We start from the raw sequence: 18,799 nt of genomic DNA, 5'->3' as shown, positions 1-18,799 counted from the left end.
GAGCGATATCTGATGATGCCTGGCTTGTACCCGCCGTAGAGACTTATACAGACTGGACTGAAGTGATAATTGACCTTTGGCTACAGGGAACATTTTGTGATGTCTCATCTGACCTTATACCAATCTTTGCAGCTCTCTTGTGGGGACTCCTAACTTCCCTCCTTCAGACCCCTTCCCCGGCGACACCCCCACTCAGCAGGAAGTAGCCCAAATGAATCGACATCCCTTTCCATATAATAACAAAAAAAAAAGAGAAAATGTTGGGAGTCTCCCTGAGAACTCCCCGGGCCTTTCAAACATGGTGGTAGGCAAATTCCCAGTGGGCAGCTAGAACTCCCTGGGCCTTTCAGATAAGGAGCCCCTAATGCAACATGATGGCGGGCAAGTTGCCAGTGGGCAGATAACAAGTTGTTTTGAAAATCTTCTAATTGGCCCTCCCATCTTCCTACTCGTGGACCGTTCGTGCCCCCCTTGAATCTTATGCAGGGCGGATGTGCGTGCACCATAGGTGATGACCTGACCTTTACTATGATTGGCCCTGGGAGCTTCCTGGTTTAAGATAACTGACTCTCACTTTCTATATAAGCTAGAACCAACTTGCAGTAAATGCTTCATCTTTGTCACTGCTATCTCTGTGTGTGCATTTTAATCTCCAACCTTGGCCTTTCAGTGGCCCCTCACCCCCACCGTGTGACTGCAGCCCCCTGGGGCCTATCAACACCAGTACAGTGGCAGCCATCCAGTCTGTGCTGAAGCTGAGCAGTTGCTGAGGTTGGACTGTGTCATTCAGGTGCTCAGTTATGTCTAAAAACTTTGCAGGAACATGCCTCTTTTGCTGGAGGTGGCATCGTTTGCCTGCAAAATGACCCCATTTCTGAACAATGGCAGCAGATGTCAGGGAGCCCTGGGCGAGTCACTCATGACAGACAGCAGACAGACCACAGAATCCCGGGTGGGCTAATGGTGTACATGGCAAGAGCAGCAGAAGAGCTTACAGTAAACAAGAAGTAAGACCAGAAAATGACAAGTCAAAGTCTTGGGCTTCAGTCCTTTGAAGTTTTCATAAAGTAATAAAAATATCCAACTGCTAGGAAGGAAACATAAGGAACTGGGAGAAAGAATTTTATAGGCAAAAATGCAACTTGCAGACAACTTCCCAGAGAAACAGGATTGATCTGTGTGTATTCCCAGGACACTGAAGCAACCCCTAGGACCCAGAGTGTCTTTTTTTTTTTTTTTTTTTTGGTACCTAGGATTGAACCCAGGGGTGCTTCACCACTGAGCCATATCCCTAGCCCTATTTTGTATTTTATTTAGAGACAGGGTCTCACTGAATTGCTTAGCGCCTCACTAAATTGCCAATGCTGGCTTTGAACTCATGATTTTCTGCCTCAGCCTCAAGAGGAGCTGGGATTACAGGCATGGGCCACGGCGCCCGGCCAAACCCTTTTCTTAATGATACAGCAGAGAGAGGTCTAACTATCTCCTTGTGCCAGGCACCCCGTTGTTGCTGGGGAAGTGGGAGGGATATGCATTGGCTCATCAGCCAACTTCCTGCCCCTGGGAGCTCTGAACCTAAAGAAATAAATAATAGGACAGTAAAAGGAACCGAGTACATACCGAAAAGAAAATTTCTTAATGTTCTGCCATCTGCTCCATAAGCTTTAATTCCATTAAATAATTTGAGCTTCCCCAAAATAGGCCAGTCTCTCACAGCACAAGGATCACTTGGTCATCAAACAAATGGAAGCTGTGGTTCGGAGAGGAAGTTACTTATTATAGTTCTCACTAGGACAAATACAGGGTTACTGAGCGTTGGAGACTGAGTAGTCCTTCTCTCACCCGGTGGGCCTACTAGGGTGGCCTACAACAATAACGAAATTTAAAGGCAGGTGCTGGGGGCGGGGAGAAGTACCAGGGATTGAAATGAGGCAAATTATATTCCATTATTATATGTATGATTATGTCAGAAGAACCCCAATAGTATGTATAACTATATTGCAGTAATAAAAAAATTTTTTTAAAAAAGCAGGTGCTTAGTAAGAGTTTGGGGCTTTATGAATCCAAGAGGGAAGTGACGTTTAAGGTGGAGGAGAAAACCAGGAAAAAACTCTTCCCCCAGCTCCCAGGGCCAATGCGTCTGAACTAGCCCACTCAGGGCCGGACTAGGGGTCCTACTCCCTGAGTCCGGATCCTCCAGCCTCTCCCGGAGCTTCCGTTAGGGGTTGGGAAAAGATGTCGCCCTAGGTCGCTGAGGCCACTCTCCTCTCTTTTATTGGCGGAGGCTTAAAAAAGATCGTCTTCCCATTCGCTAAAAGGCAAATACCGAGAAAGCCCATTGGCTGGGTTGTCCGCGGGCCTTCGTCCGCTTTGAAGGCGGGCTGAATCAGCCAGAGGAGGGGGCAGCCAGGGGCTCGCTGTTGCTGTGGTTACGCTGAGGCACGTGTGCAGTCCCGGAAGCGGCTCGGGGAAGCTGCGGAGCGTGCGCCGCTGCAGGAAGCGCCGCCCGGTCCGCTCGGGTCGGGTCCGGCTGGGCCATGGATTCGTTACCCGAGCCCGCGCCCCGCTGTCTTCTGCTTTTCCCCTTGTTGCTGCTGCTGCTGCTGCAACTGCCGGCCCCGGAGCTGGGCCCGAGCCTAGCCAGGGCCGAGGAGACCGACTGGGTTCGACTGCCCAGCAAATGCGAAGGTGAGGGGGCGGGGCCCACGGGGTGTATCCTGAGTGAGGGGCGGGCTTGGGGGCGGGGCTTTCCCAGTAGGGTGGATGGATGGAGGATCCCAGGCTCTAGAGCGAGGTCTTAGCGTTCATTGAACCTTCGGTGTGCTTGGCACTGTGTTGGGCGCTGGGATGTAGGGGTGGATGAGAGGTTCCTTGATAGGGAGGTACAGGGCTTTGGGGGCCTGTGAGGAGCAGCTATTCTAGCTAGGAGATATTGGGCTGGAGGGAAGGATGTATGTAGAGGGGTCATTAAGACTTCCCTAAGTCTTATAGGAAGCCTGCAGAGTATTTAGGCCAGGTGACAAGAAGTGGAGAGAGAGTAGCCTTCTCAGAGGAAACCACAGATGCAGAAGCAGATGCAGAGGCCTGCAGACTGGGAAGCAAAGGACGAGTTTTGAGGAACTGAAAAGCTCCATATGACTCATCTTGGGTGAAGAAGAATCTGATACTCTCCTCTTTGTGTGGACAGACACTGCAACCTAATCTCTGTAGTAGTCTCTTGTCCCTGTCTCTTGTTCCATCTTTATTAGTACCTAATAAATTGTTTTTGAAGTACACATGATTAAATGAAGGGCCTGTGAGTGTGTGTTCAGGAAGGAGGATCTGAGGCCTAAGAGGTCACTTTAGGGTAAACACAGAGCTTGGGGGAATTTAGTGAGGGAGAAAGATTTTACAAATGTGAAGACCCCAAGATATAGGGGTGGAAGCAGGACCTTGAGAAAGAGAGATATGGGCAAGGATACAAAATTATGAAGGGCTCATCTCCCCTTGCCTTTTGTTTGTGTGTGGTGCTGGGGATTGTGGTGCTTGTGCATGCAAGGCAAGCACTCTACCAAATGAGCTAAATCCCCAGCCCTTTTCCTCCATTTTTTGAGCTTAATACTCACTCCTTCCTTCCCACACTCTAGCCACAGGGTCCCCAGAAAGTTGGCTATAGATTCATTTTATTTTAATTAAAAGCTTGCACCAGGGCAGATGTTCCCTAAGTACTGGAAATTGGGGTGGGTGATTTAGGACACATAATCTTTCCATTTGAGGGATTGAAAATGAAATGCTAAAAGCCAGGCAGACTGATGGCACGCCTGTAATCCCAGCTACGTGAGAGGACAAGGCAGGAGGGTTGTGAGTTTGAGGCTAGCCTGGGCAGCATAGCATTCTGGATATTAAAAAAGGGCTGGAGATGTATCTCAGTGGAAAAGTGATCTTGGGTTCAATCCTCAGTAACACACACACACACACACACAAAAGAAAAACAGGAGACTGGGGTTGTGGCTCAGTGGTAGAGTACTCGCCTAGCACGTATGAGACACTGGGTTCGATCCTCAGTACCACATAAACGTAAAATAAAGATATTGAGAGATGCTCCAGAGATGGCTGACCTCACCTCATGGGTAGGGCACCCAGTGTACATCTAGCCTATGTCAAGATGCTTTCCTTCCACTCTTCCTCTAGTTCTAACTGATACACTTTGGTGTTTCACTTCCTTTTTGTTTGTTTTAATCTTATCCTGATACCAAGAAGCTCTTACTGTTTTCTTTTATAATTCTCATAGTCTGAAAAGCTCACATATTTTTCCTTAGCAGGCATTCACAGACTTGAAGCATAGAGCTGGCAAGGATCTTAGAGATCATTCTGAATAGCCTAATCTCATTTTGTAATTGGTGAAGATTAATTTACAAGGGATTTTCAATCACAGAATGGCTTGGCAAACTCCAACCCTTAAGTTCCTCTTAATATTGCATTTATTTATATTTATTATTATTACACCTTTGTTATTAAATGCTGATTGTGTCTGGCCCACAAAGCTTGCCTTCAGGCTCAGTAACCTGAGTGGAACAGGTCCTGGCACAGAGGAAAAGAGAGTCTGCCCAGAAAAAGAGTGGGTGGATGTCTGTGAGGGTCTGCAGTCTGTGCCATGAGCTTCCTCCAGGTCTGGTTTCTGAGGGATCCCAGAGGATGTATTGAAGAGGTAATGTTTGGAAGAGTTGGGAGGCAAGTTTGTGGTCAGTGGGTATAAGAGAGAAAGGATGTTCCAAATCTCCCTATTTCACCTCCTGGAATATTACATGTTGAGGGTGTGGGAGAAGGGGGCAGAGGAGCCAGAAAAATGATGAACTTTTTCAGGACCGAAGAGGGGAGGGAGCCAGATAGTTCTGGATGGAAATTCAGGGAGAGATGACCTCAATGCATTGTAGACTCTGAGATCACCAGCTTATAATTTGGAACTTTTGTGTGTTCCAAGTTCTCCAAGGTATCAGTTAATGTATTTGTTATAAAATTTCATCAAGCAAGCCTGCAGGGGATGTATTTATTTTTGTGTAAACTGGTTTTCGACCAAACTCTGCAATCAATGTTATAACAGTGCACCATGCATTTAGCCTGCAAACTATTCCATTCAGAGGCATCAGAAGCTGCTAGGCTACAAACACTGGCTCTATCAGCAGTATTTAATCAAGCATCCAACATGCACAGAGACTCAGAGTAGAGCAATACAGGAAAAAAAATCCCAATATGTGATGCCCCTTTAGGGACCTGTGTAGTCTATCTAGATGGAGAGACTCTTGAGATGACTGAGTCCCTTAGGGAGAGTGAGTTTTGCAGAGGCCCAGAATGAAATCAAGAGCAGATGGTGTTTTAGTCAGCTTTTTTGTCACTGTGACCAGAAGATCTGACAAGAACAATGCAGAGGAGGAAAAGTTTATTTGTGGCTCATAATTCAGAGGTCTCAGTTCATGGTCAGTCAACCCCGGGCCCAAGGTGAGGCAGGACATCCTAGTGGAAGGGTGTAGAGGAAGAAAGCAGCTCAGCAAGTGGCAATCAGGAAGCAGAGAAAGACCTCTGCTCACCAGGGCCAAAATAGAGACCTTAAAGACCCAAAAGCACACACCTAGTGACCTACCTCCTCCAGACACACCCTACCTGCATACGGTTACCACCCAGTTAGTCCATATCAATAGATTAAGCTATTGATTGGGTTATACCTATCCTAACCTAATCATTTTGCCTTTGAACATTCTTTTTTTTTTTTTTTTTTTTTTTTTTTGTATCAGGGATTGAACCAGGGGCACCCTAACACCAAGCCACATCCCCAGCCCTTTTTAAATATTTTATTTAGAGTTGCTTAGAGCCTCACTAATTACAGGCATGCGCCACCTTGCCCTGCTGAACAGTCTTGCATTGTCTCACAGATGAGGTTTTGGGGGGACACCACATATCCGAACCATAACAGATGGGGTGCTGGGATGTAGCTCAGTGTAGCATTTGCCTAGCAAGTGTTAAATCCTACCACCTGCCCGCTCCCCAAAGGAAAAAAAAAAAACTATTAGTCCAGGGTTTAATCCTACCACCTACCCCCCCCCAAAAAAAAAAAAAAACAAAAACAAACTATTAGTCCAGGAGGCTTCCTGGATGAGGAGGGTTTAATATGACATAGGAGAGGACATAGAAGCTCCTAAAGGGGCATTAATCATTTTTTTTAGGATCCTCTACCTTATAGATAGCACTCCTTATACAGTGGTAATTATTTATAACTTTGCTTCTTTACACTGAGTATATGGAAGAAGGGAGGGCTCTTATTTTCATCTATGTATCTCAAACAGTACCTGACACACAGGAGTTACTTAATAACTGTTCAAGGAAGAGTGAGAGGAAATGAGAAAATGAATGTATGGAAACAGTAGGAATCAGGCCTCTCTGGAGGAGATGAAACAAATTAATTTGTCAGGAATAGAGACCTGGTGTTGAAACACATATGAAATCTAGTAATAAAACAACCATAAAAGAAATTTTAGGAGGCTGGGGTTGTGGCTCAGCGGTAAAGTGCTTGCCTAGCACATGGGAGGCCCTGGGTTCGATCCTCAGCACCACACATAAACAAATAAACTAAAGGTATTGTGTCTAACTACAACTAAAAAATAAATATTAAGGGCTGGGGATGTGGCTCAAGCAGTATCATGCTCGCTGGGTTCGATCCTCAATACCACATAAAAAATAAAATAAAGATATTGTGTCCACTTAAAAAAAACCTAAAATATAAATATTAAAATAAATAAATAAGGGGCTGGGGCTGTAGCTCAGTGGTAGAGCACTTGCCTCGAAGGTGTGAGGCCCTGAGTTCGATCCTCAGAACCACATAAAAAAAAAAAAATAAATGAATAAAACTAAAGATATTTTAAAAAAATAAATAAATAAATAAAACTAAAAATAAATAAATAAATAAATATTTTTTAAAAAGACATTTTAGGGGGCTGGGGATACAGCTCAATGGTAGAGTGCTTGCGTCACATGCACAAGGCCCTGGTTCAATACCCAGTACCACAAAACAAAACAAAACAAAAAGACATTTTAGGGACAGTTAGGTAAATTTTAATATGGACTATTAGATGATGTCAGAATTATTGTTAATTTTCCAACATTGTAATTGTTTTATGGTTACATAAAAGGTCGTTGTTCTTGGGAGGTATATGATGATATATTTAGGGATGAAAGTTCATACTTTCAAATTGGGTTAGCAAAAACAATGTATATGTTATTAAGATATATATTAGATATTGGAGAGATACTATGGCAAATCATTAATTGTTGAATATGAGCAGAAGGATATTGTTATTCATTGCACTCTTTGAGCTTTTCCGTATATGGGTTTTGTTCTTGTTTTTGGTAATGGGGATTGAATCCAGGGGTGCTTTACTGCTGAGGTATATCAGTAGCCCTTTTTATTTTGAGACAGGATCTTGCTAAATTAATGAAGCAGTCCTTGAACTTGCAGTCCTCTTGCCTCAACCCCAAGAATAACTGGGATGACAGTTATACACTACTATGCTTGGCTACTACTTATTTATTTTGCTGTATTGGCAATTTAACCCAGGGGCACTCTACCACTGAGTCCTTTTTATTTTATTTTATTTTTAATCTAATTTTTTTGGTTGTTGAGAACCTTTATATTTGTTTATTTATTTATGGGGCTGAGAATTGAACTCAGGACCTCACATATGCTAGGCAAGCACTCTACCACTGAGCCACGACCCCAGCCCTCTTTTTATTTTTTACGTGCTAAGTGGCCCAGGCTGTCCTTGAACTTGAGATCCTTCTGTCTAAGCCTCCTGAGTAGTTGTGATTATGGGCATGTAGCACTTCACCCAGTTTATGTATAACACTTTTATTTATTTATTTTTTAGTTGTTGATAGACCTTTATTTTTTTATTTATGTGTGGTGCTAAGAAGTGAACCCAGTGCCTCACATGTGCCAGGCAAGTGTGCTAGCAGTGAGCCCCAGCCCCAATTCTATGTATAACATTTTTAAAAGTAAAGTGATGAGGTGAGGGCAGTGTGAGGGGCATGATAGAAATGTAGTCAGGAGAATTCAGACCAAGAATGACATTGGACAGAAGATCTTCTTGGGGCCGTTTTCTTATAGTGAACCCCATTTGGTGTCTGGTACTAGCTCCTTTCTTGCCTTGAGTATTGACTTAGGCTAGGAAAGGACACCCACCTAGACTTGCTGGGAGCTGCCTCTGGTCGGAAGCTCCTGTAAACTCAGTGGGCTGTGGTGCATCTCCCTCCCGCAGTGTGTAAATATGTTGCTGTGGAGCTGAAGTCAGCCTTTGAGGAAACCAGCAAGACCAAGGAGGTGATTGACACGGGCTATGGCATCCTGGACCGGAAGGCCTCTGGAGTCAAATATACCAAGTCGTAAGTGAATGGGGACTCAGTGGCTTAGCCTGCTTTGTACCTGGTGGCGGGCAGGGTTGGGGGCTTGGCATTCCCTTTTCCCTTTCAGCTAGGCAAACCCACCACAAGGGAGTCAGCTCTGAGACCCAAGTATGCCCACTGATTCTATTTCCAGCTAATTAGTTGACCTTTTTATAAATTTCTTTACTTCTCTGGGACTCAGATTCCTCATCTATAAAAGCAAGACTGATAGTACTATATTAGTGATTCAGAGACCAAGATTTCATGGACCAGTGTAATTTATAAAAAATTGAAGCTGGCATGGTGGTGCATGCCTGTAACCCCAGAGACTTGGGATTTGCCTTAAAAAAAAAAAATAGGGCTTGGGATGCAGCTTAAGGGTAGAGCACTTGCCTAGCATGTGCAAAGCCTTGGGTTCAATCCCCAGCATCACCCTCAAAAATAAATAAATAAACAAACAAACAAATAAATAAATAAAGTGGTGACATGCAATTATCAACTTTTTGTTTTTATCTTGCCAAATAAAATTATTAAACAAGAAAAACAACTTCTGTTAACTGTGATCATTCTTTCAAAATGAAATGGTATTTTACCATCAAAATTTGATACATTTGGCTTTATTTAAGAAAAAAAAATTGAAATGGTAGAACACTTTCCTAGCATACGTGAGGCCCTGGGTTAGATTCCCAGTACTGCAAAAAATAAAGAAAAGGAAAGAAAGAAGGTCCTTCCCTTAGAGCTGTTAAAATGTTGTCTCTCTGGTCTGTGTTCCAGCATTTCAGAACCCCCATACCAGATGAACTATCTTCTTTCCAGCTCTGACTTCCCTTTGGTGAGATGCTCAGGTGTTGGGCAACTGGGCTGGAGGGACGGACTACTAACCACTGGGACTGGGAGGAGAACTTAGTTCCTCTGGTACTGCTGTCTCGGCAGGGACTTACGGTTAATTGAAGTCACTGAGACCATTTGCAAAAGGCTCCTGGACTACAGCCTGCACAAGGAGAGGACCGGCAGCAACCGGTTTGCCAAGGTTGACTTTGTGCTTGTCCTTCATCCCCTCTTAGGCCAGGCCTGTGTTGTATCTAAGTATGTCTACTAGTGTGAGGGTGATTTGCAGATCATGTCTTAGGAGAGGCCTCCCTTGTTGCCTATTCCTACTCTTGGATTGCCATTTGCACTCCTCTCCTCCTGAGTGGCCTGACTTTTCTGTGGCATTAGACAAATTCATGATGTCCTGGAGCTGTCCATTAGGGTCCTGCCTCATTCATGGACATAGGCAGAAATGCACCAGCTGACAACTCCCATGGGGGTCTAAAACACTTGAGTAAAGAGGACTAAGCAAGGTATAGGATGTGCACATATGGTTAGAAGGGAAGATGTTAGAAGACACTTGGGGATAGTGATTGCCTAGTTCCTCATCCATACCCTCATGGTAGCACTTCTCTAGACTCCTTCCAGTGTGCCTGTGTTACATTTGATTCACTTGCTGTGCATGATGCTTCTGTCTCTGAAGAAGACATTGCTTATAGCAAGGCTGTTATTGCTTTTTCTCTACATCTTCAGTTCTTAGCATGTGGTAAGATAGTTCTTGCCCACATTTGCCCCTTAAATTGCCTTTTAGTAAAAGAGATAAACCCCTGGGATACCTAAGGATATGGTCTCAAGCAGCAGTAGTTTTAGGTTTTGTATTTAAAATTTATCTGAGGGCTGGGAATGTGGCTCAGTGGATGAATGTTTGCCAACATGCACGAGGCCCTGAGTTTGACCCCAGCACTGCAAAAAAAATGAAATAACAATAAAACTTGTGTGAGTTTAGCTAATAAATTCATGATTGATTTAATTTAAAAAAATATTTAAAAATTATTTTCTGTAGCACACAATTAGAAACAATCTATCTACCAGTAGGGGAAGAGTTACATGCATTAAGATGGCCATTCAGTGGGCTGTGAGGCAGCTGTAAACCAAAGAATGAGGCAGCTATTTATTTATTTATTTATTTTTAGAGAGAGAGTGAGAGAGGAGAGAGAGAGAGAGAGAGAGAGAGAGAGAGAATTTTTTTTAATATTTATTTTTTAGTTCTCGGCGGACACAACATCTTTGTTTGTATGTGGTGCTGAGGATCGAACCCGGGCCGCACGCATGCCAGGCGAGCGCGCTACCACTTGAGCCACATCCCCAGCCCCAAGGCAGCTATTTATGAGTTGAATTAAACTGATCTCCAAGGTATATTATTAAGTGAAAAAAAAGCAAGCTGCAAAATTGTGTATGATACACTACTTCTTGTTTGAGAAGCAAGAATTGGGGAGAGGATATATTTGAATGCTTTTTTTGTTTGTTTTGTTTTTGCTGGAGATCAGGATTAAACTCGGGGCCTCCTCACGTATGCTAAGCAATCAGTCTACTCCTGAGCTACCTCCCCAACCCCTGTATGTTGTATATGTGTGAATTAAATCTAGGATGATGGAGGAACTGGGTAATATGTTGTCCTGGGGATAAGACCAGGGTAGCTGGCAGAGATAGCTTCTATAGAGTAAAGTGTCTTTCCTCTTTCCTGCCTCTGCATTTTCTTACAAAATAAAGACATAGGCGAGGAAGAACCTGGAGCAGAGAGTGAGTCTGGGTATAGGGAGTAAGTGTGCCCAGCCACAGTGAAGGGAGGGAGCCAAGACAAACTTATTTCATGAAAAGGAGTCTAAGTTCAAAGAACCTGAGGACAACAGCAGATCTCTTTGAAAGAATGAGGTGTAGGGAAGTAGGTCAGGGTGTGGGTGTGCAGGGGTGATGGAAAGCAGCCTGAAAGAGTGGAGAGGAAGACGCCATTGAGGGCTAGATGTATTAGAGGCTTTTGATCTCTCAAGACAGGCCCTCATGGGCTGGGGATGTGGCTCAAGCGGTAGCGCGCTCGCCTGGCATGCGTGCGGCCCGGGTTCGATCCTCAGCCCTCAGCACCACATACCAACAAAGATGTTGTGTCCGCCGAGAACTAAAAAATAAATAAAATATTTAAAAAAAAAAAAAAAAAAAAAAGACAGGCCCTCAGACACCAGGGAGGGGAGGATGGGAGATAGCAAAGATGCCTCTACTTCCCATGTCTGGTGGCCTCTTCCAGGGCATGTCAGAGACTTTTGAGACACTGCACAACCTGGTACACAAAGGGGTCAAAGTGGTGATGGACATCCCCTATGAGCTGTGGAATGAGACTTCTGCTGAGGTGGCTGACCTCAAGAAGCAGGTATGGGCTTTTCAATCTGCTGTACTAGATGGGCAGGTGGGATTGGGTCTACACTGAGGAAGGCCACCGACAGCCTGTGCTTCAGATTCCTCAGGCAGATCACTGCTACCCACTTATCTCCTGGTAGGTGGTTGGCTTAGCCCACTACCCCAGGAGTGGGTCAGGTGTGGGGCTTGGCCAATGTTCAGTGTTGTGAATTCACAGTGCGATGTGCTGGTGGAAGAGTTTGAGGAGGTGATCGAGGACTGGTACAGGAACCACCAGGAGGAGGACCTGACTGAATTCCTCTGCGCCAACCATGTGCTGAAGGGAAAAGATACCAGTGAGTCGGAGGGGAAGTGTAGGGATGAATTGTATCCTGTGTTCCCCCTCGGGAGGAGGGCAGGAGAGGTAGAAGAGAGCATGGGTGATCTCTGTCCTCGGGATCTTGATGAGATATGACCAAAACCAGTGCAGGATAACACAGATAACTGAGGCAACCCCAGAGGGGTACATAGAGGCGGATGGCAGGGATGCTGTGTTGGCACTAATGTGGTTGCTACAGTGGCTCCCCAGTCAGTGTTGCTCCCCAGCAATCTGGTCCTGAGGTAGCTCTGTTGCGGTCTCTCTCTCCCTGCCTAGGTTGCCTGAAAGAGCGGTGGTCTGGCAAGAAGGGTGACACAGCTGCCCTAGGAGGGAAAAAGTCCAAGAAGAAGAGCAGCAGGGCCAAGGCCTCAGACAGCAGGAGCGGCAGCAGCAAGCAGAGGAAGGAGTTGGGAGGCCTTGAGGGAGACCCCAGCCCCGAGGAAGAGGAGGGCATCCAGAAGGCATCCCCCCTCCCGCACAGCGCCCCTGATGAGCTTTGAGCTTCACCCAGCGTACCAGATCTGAAGTCCCAAACCTCAAAGCTGAAGAGTCTGGGGCACGGCTCCAGCAGGCAAGATGACTCTCCTCCTGGCTTCAGGTCTTCCTGCCTCAGCTGTGCCCTTTTCCTGCCAAGGAAAGACAACAAGCCCTGAGAAGAACTCCAAGCAGCCTTGGTTAGCCCATGCCAGCTTTTTCCCTCTGCCATGAATTCCTCTTCTGACATGGGCTTCAGGCAGGTTTCAAGACTTCGAGGACTCCAGTGTGCACTTAGGAGGGCAGGTGTCAGAACTGGGCACCAGGACTAGAGTCCCTCCAGTCCCTGTGAGGAGGGTGCAACCACCTCTACTCCTCTCATTTCTTCCCCCACAGGAAGTAAAACTGCAACCCCCAGAGCTCCCCTCCCTGCACCCCCCCCCCCATGGACACCCTGAGCTCTCCTTCCCACAGAAGAGGCTCACAGAGTAAAAACCTTTTGGCCTTTTGCTTCTGACTCCTGAGTCCTCTTCAGCCCTCAGAGGTGCCCTGGAGACCCTTGTTGCTCTATCTTGCCCCTCACCTTCCAGCCTTGGGGGCAGAGGGGAGCATGGTTGCCCCAACCCTGATGATTAAAGCTGAACCTGTCAACTGTTGGGAGCAGCAAGGGCAGAGAGCACCTAGGGCTATTTTGAGTTGAGGAGTAGGCCTGGGCACAGGGTGAGGGTCAGCATGCTGTCCTTCAGCTGACTCACGGAGCAGTGGCAGCTGCCCTTGTTCTCCCTGACCTCCCAGCCACCAACCCCTCCTACCTCAAGCTGTGCATGTGTGTCCTGGGCACCTGGCTGCCCTCATTCCCTCCCTCTCTCCTGTCTCCCTGTCCCCAGCCTTTCCATTTGTTGTGCAAAGTATTTGCTGTTACCTTACCAGCTCCCGCCTCCCTCCCACCTCCATCAGGCGCTGCCTATTCTTGAACCTTGTTCCCTGATGACCACAGTTGGTCACTTGTCTCTCTCTTTTTTTTTTTTTTGGTTCTAGGGATTGAACCCAGCAGTACTTAACCACTGAGCAATATCCCCAGCCCTTTATATTTTTTATCTAAAAGAGGGTCTCACTAAGTTGCTTAGGGTCTTGCTAAGTTGTTAAGGCTGGCTTTGAACTTGTGATCATCCTGTCTTAGCCTCCTGAGCCACTGCACTCAACCTGTCCCTTTGCTCTTCCTAATTGTTGCATCTAGAGGCTAGGGATAGAGCTCAGTAGGTAGAGTGCTTGCCTCATATGCATAAGGCCCTGGGTTCAGTCCCCAGCACCACAAAATAGAAAAAAAAAAAAAAAAAAGATTTCCGTAACTGACACTCTGGTCTTCCAACAATCCCTTGTTAATACCACGTTCTCCAGGACTGAAGAGGAACAGGAAGGTTGGCCTCTAGAGAAGAGGAGAGGAGGTATAGGTGCACCCCAGTTGTCTGCTGGGCAGGGATTCAGATAGTTGGTAGCAATAGTGATGGTAATTGTATTCTGCTTTAGTTTTAATACTTACAACACACTTGGGTGGTGGTTTATGGTAGCCCCATTTTGTACAAAGAAGAGAAAGTGGGCTTAGGTCAAGTGATGTGCCAAAGGTCCTACTGTTAATATCTGGGACTCAGACTGTGGTTTTCATATTTTAAGTCCTTTGTCTTTCCACTATCCACAGCTGTCTGGACCCCTTCCCTCAATACCTGGTCCTAGTAGTATAATTCATATAACTGGTTTGTTTTTTTGACCTTGACCCACCACCACCACCACCAAGACTCTTGTAAAAGGAAAATAAGAGCAGAGCACTGTGGTGCACATCTATGACCCTAGAGACTAGGGAGGCTGAGGCAGGAGGATAGCAAGTTTGAGATCTGCCTGGGCAACTTAGTGAGATCCTGTCTCAAAAAATAAGTGCTGGGGATGTAGCTCAGTGGTAGAGCATATGCTAAGTGTGCACAAGGGCCTGGATTCAACCACCCAGCACCACTAAAAAGGAAAACGGGGAACAGTTATTGCTGTTTAGAAGAAAAGAATGGGAAATGGCTGTCAGAGTGCCCTTAGCATGTGAGCACCCCCATCAACACGCCACACTCCTGGACTAGACAGTGGTAGGAGGCTCCTGAGAATGTGGGCCCCCTCTTCCAAGTTAGGGTCCCAAGGCTCTGTAGAGTGAAGCAAACAAGCTTTTCTTCTCCCTGTTGAGCCTTGGAACAGGTCCTTGGAGGATGGTACTTTTGTGGTCTAGCCCCCACCTCTATCTTCAGGACTGATGTTCCCACTGTTAAAGGGGCTTGTGGACTGTGAGAGTCCAGTCTAAAATCAGGTCCTGCCCTGAACTTTGTTCTGAGCATAGGAGATGGTTGGGAATTGGGTAGGGGGCTTGCATGCTGGGCCAGGAGTCCATTTGTAGTTTGGTGTAATTTGTGTTGGTGACCAGTCTCTGGTTCCATTCTGCCACTAACCCATAGTATTTTAGTGCCTAGTTATGTCTGTCCCCAAAATGTCATTGATTCTTAAAGAAGGATGAAGCAAAGCCCTATCCACTTCCTGGGGTGTTGGCCCAGGGACCCAATCCGAGCCAAGGCCTGAGGGCAGGTAGCACTGGGACTTCTCTGTTCTTTGACCTGTGGCTACTGCAGGACAGCCCCCCACTGCCTCCCATGGGCCAGGTTGTTGTACACTCTCCACCCCCCCCCCACCCAGCTCTCCCCCCAAGCCCATGTCAACAAACAGTACTGAACCAGCCTAGAAGAGGCAGAAGGCAGGGTCTGGTTTACCAGGTATTTCTTTTCTTTTCCCTACCACAAGAAGTCTAAAATTGGATATTACCTTCCAGTTTCTCACACCCCTTCCAATCCCATCAGTTAACTTGAGCTCAAATTAACCTCATTTTAGTGCTTATTTTAGAGACTCAATTTGATGTCACATACCTGCAATCCCAGCAGCTTGGAGGATTGCAAACTTGAGGCCAGCCTCAAGACCCAGTCTCAAAATTTAAAAGTGGACTGGGGTTGTAGGTAATGTAATGATAAAGCACTCCTAGATTCAATCTCCAGTACTAAAAACCAAAATCTTATTAGAACAGGATTTCCTAAATAAACATGGACACGAGCATCACTTGGAATGCTTATTTAGGTGGGCCCATTGCAGTGCTAGGTTGGAACCTAGCAGTCTTCAAGCTGAACAGATATCCCTTATAGTTCTTAAGATGAGACTGGCTAGGACCTACTTCACCTGCCCTAAGGTGGCAGGACTCCGGTGGGTCATGGTTTTGTCTTCAGAAACATGACTTGTCAGACACCAGAGTGTATTGATTTGACAGAGTGGCCCCATTAACCAGAACCACAAGGACTGATGGACAAAACACAAGGCCAATTCCAATTCAATGATTAGAAAAACCACAGGTGGTGTGAGAGGCATTGCTCAGGGGTACAGCACTTGCATCAGTAGGTTAGATTCCCAACACTACAAAAGATACTAATAAAGGAGCCACAAAACCAGACAATGAGATCTCAGGGGTCCTCTTGGCTTCATCAGGGCATCTCCACATACTCACCCACCTTGCTCCAGTAATAGGGATTAAATTCAGGGCTTTGCACATGCTAGGTAAGTGCTCTACCACTGAACTTCAAACCCCCACTCCAACCCTCCCTTCCCTGGCCCTTTTTATTTGTTGAGACAGGTCTAGCTAAATTGCCCAGGCTGGATTTGAACTTGTAATTTTTCTGCCTCAACCTCCAGAGTGGTTGGGATTATCAGCATGCACCACTACATCCAACATGTCTGGTCCATTGTATTTTGTGATATTGAAAGAAAACCCATTTTTCTTGATGGATGCATGGCCCATGCTCCCCTGGTTTATGGAAAGGTACTGTGTACCAATTCTATATTGGTACCCAGTATCATTCCATAAAATTAGCTGTATACTAATTACTGTATACTAGCTGTATACTAATTCTAGGGGCAAAAACCATAAGGAAACTTCAACATCCACTGAGAGTTTGGCTTCCTCTATTAAGGAGTTTCACTGGAATAGTAACTAACATTAGTAAGCATCATTTTTTGAGTGCTTACTATGTGGCAAACAACCTTAGGTGCTATTATTTTATGATTAACTCTTATTTTTGCAGTAATTGAAGGAGGATGTAATCTCTATGAGGAAATGGGTTATTTAGTGATTTCTAGGAACTGGGAATTGAACCCAGGGTCTCAGGCAGCCTAGCAAATACTCTACCATTGAGCTACACCCCAGTCTGCATTTCTAAAAAGCTTAACCATCGGTATTTAAACAAGGAATATTTAGCCTATCTCAAATAAAATGAAAAAGGCTGGGGGTGTAGCTCATTGTTAAGGCATCCCTAAATTCAATCCCCAGTACCAAGAAAAAATAAATAAATTTCTTCTTTATCAGTATCAGTGTGGCCTTTCACCTCTATTTTGGGGGGATTGGGGTAGGTTACTGGGGATTTAATCCAGGGGTGCTTTACTACTGAGCCATATCCCCAGCCCTTTTTATTTGAGACTGGGTCTCACTAAGTTCATCAAGGAACTTGTTGAATTGCTAAGGCTTATCTCGAACTTGCAGTCCTCCTGCTTCCGTCTCCCAAGTTGCTGGGTTACAGGTGAGCGCCAAAGCACCCAGCCTTTCTCCTCTAAATTGTGTGTGTGTGTGTGTATCTATGTATATTGTTGGGCTAGTTTTAATCAAAGAGCTCCATAAGCCAAGGGCACAGTGGCACATACTAGTCTGTAATCCCAGCAACTTGGGAGGCTGAGGCAGGAGAATGGCAAATTTGAGACTAGCTTGGGCAATTTAGGGAGACTCTGTCTCAAAATATAAAATGGGTTGGAGGTGTACCTCAGTGGTAGAGCACCCCCATGTTCAATCCCTAAACTTACAATAGATAAATAATTTAAATTTTTCATTTTAAAAACTCTGGTATAATAAAATTAATAGCAATAGGTCTATTTTTCCTTGAAATTTTACTTCTTATATATTATTATTATTATTATTATTATTATTTGGTGCTGGGGATTGCCTTGTGCATGAGATGTATGCACTCTACCAACTGAGCTATATCCCCAGCAAAATTTCACTTCTTATAATCAAATTTTTAAAAATATTTTTATTAGTCATTCATGGATCTTTATTTAATTTATTTATTTATATGTGGTGCTGAGGATCGAACCCAGTGCCTCACACATGCTAGGCAAGTGTTCTTCTACTGAGCCACAGCCCCAACCCTTATAATCAAATTTTTGTTTAACAGCTTTAGCTTGTCAATTTATTATCAAATTTAGCTTGTCATTTTAGAGCCAAATAATTATTTTCCTTTTGGCTCTGGGTAAAATACATATCAAATTTATATAAAGAAGTTATCGGGGGCTGGGGATGTGGCTCAAGCAGTAGCGCGCTCGCCTGGCATGCGTGCGGCCCGGGTTCGATCCTCAGCACCACATACCAACAAAGATGTTGTGTCCGCCGAAAACTAAAAAAAAAAAATATTAAAAATTCTCTCTCTCTCTCTCTCTCTCTCTCTCTCTAAAAAAAAAAAAAAAAAGAAGTTATCGGGGGCTGGGGATGTGGCTCAACCGGTAGCGCGCTTGCCTGGCATGAGTGCGGCCCGGGTTTGATCCTCACCACCACATACAAACAAAGATCTTGTATCCGCCGAAAAAAAAAATATTAAAATTCTCTCTCTCTCTCTCTCTCTCTCTCTCTCTTTCTGACCTGTAGGTATAGATCAGTGATAGAGGTCTTGCCAGCATGTAGGAGACCCTGGATTTGATTCCCAGCACTGCACTCAGCCCCACACACAGCCAACACAGCCAACCCCATAGAATAAGGTATATATTATGCTGTGATGCTGCCCACAACTGAGGATAATTCTATGTTTCTTTCCTTTGTCTTTTCTTTCTTTTTCCTTTTTTTAAATTTTTGGTACCAGAGATTGAACCCAGGGGTGCTTAACCACTAAGCCACCTCCACGGCCCTTTTTTGATTCTGTGTCTCACTAATTTATTTAGGGTCTTGCTAAATTGCTGAGGCTGTCCTTGAACTTGTGATCCTCCTGCTTCAACCTCCTGAGCCACTGAGATTACATCTTTTTATTTATTTATTTTTAGTTGAGCATCTCAATATGTCATCCAGGCTGTTCTTGAATTCCTGGGTCCAAATGATCTTCCAGCTTTAGTCTGAGAAGTAGCTGGGACTACAAGTACACAACATGGTGCCCAATGAGGAGAATTTTTTCAGGATGAGATTTGAAAATAAAGTCAAGATGTGGTAGAGTGCATTTTCCCCAGAATATTCTGATAAAA

The 18,799-nt window shown here is 45.1% G+C and overlaps 1 protein-coding gene across 2 annotated transcripts; it reads left to right on the top strand.

Annotated features, from left to right (window-relative positions):
• The first annotated feature begins 2,425 nt into the window (after positions 1-2,425).
• On the top strand, positions 2,426-13,437 carry Cnpy3 (canopy FGF signaling regulator 3). 2 transcript variants are annotated; one of them, XM_026383373.2, is made up of 6 exons: positions 2,445-2,688; positions 8,286-8,409; positions 9,343-9,439; positions 11,519-11,641; positions 11,846-11,963; positions 12,263-13,437. In XM_026383373.2, the coding sequence occupies exons 1-6, from the start codon at positions 2,538-2,540 to the stop codon at positions 12,484-12,486; spliced, it is 837 nt and encodes a 278-aa protein (XP_026239158.2). In that variant the 5' UTR covers positions 2,445-2,537; the 3' UTR covers positions 12,487-13,437. The 2 variants fall into 2 exon arrangements, with proteins under 2 accessions (XP_026239159.2, XP_026239158.2); XM_026383374.2 differs by lacking the exons at positions 11,519-11,641; positions 11,846-11,963; positions 12,263-13,437 and adding an exon at positions 9,184-9,241 and having other exon boundaries at positions 2,426-2,688; positions 9,343-9,434.
• Positions 13,438-18,799: the final 5,362 nt, after the last annotated feature.

The sequence above is a fragment of the Urocitellus parryii genome, chromosome 8, assembly GCF_045843805.1.
Source record: "Urocitellus parryii isolate mUroPar1 chromosome 8, mUroPar1.hap1, whole genome shotgun sequence".
Classification (NCBI taxonomy): domain Eukaryota; kingdom Metazoa; phylum Chordata; class Mammalia; order Rodentia; family Sciuridae; genus Urocitellus; species Urocitellus parryii.
This window is presented reverse-complemented; position numbering and strand designations above follow the sequence as displayed.

Excerpts from the sequence above, each read along its gene's own strand:
- Cnpy3 (XM_026383373.2), top strand. The coding sequence starts at position 2,538 with ATGGATTCGTTACCCGAGCCCGCGCCCCGCTGTCTTCTGCTTTTCCCC. Across the intron at positions 2,689-8,285 it reads ACTGCCCAGCAAATGCGAAG|TGTGTAAATATGTTGCTGTG; the intron begins GTGAGGGGGCGG and ends TCCCTCCCGCAG. Across the intron at positions 11,642-11,845 it reads TGGCTGACCTCAAGAAGCAG|TGCGATGTGCTGGTGGAAGA; the intron begins GTATGGGCTTTT and ends GTGAATTCACAG.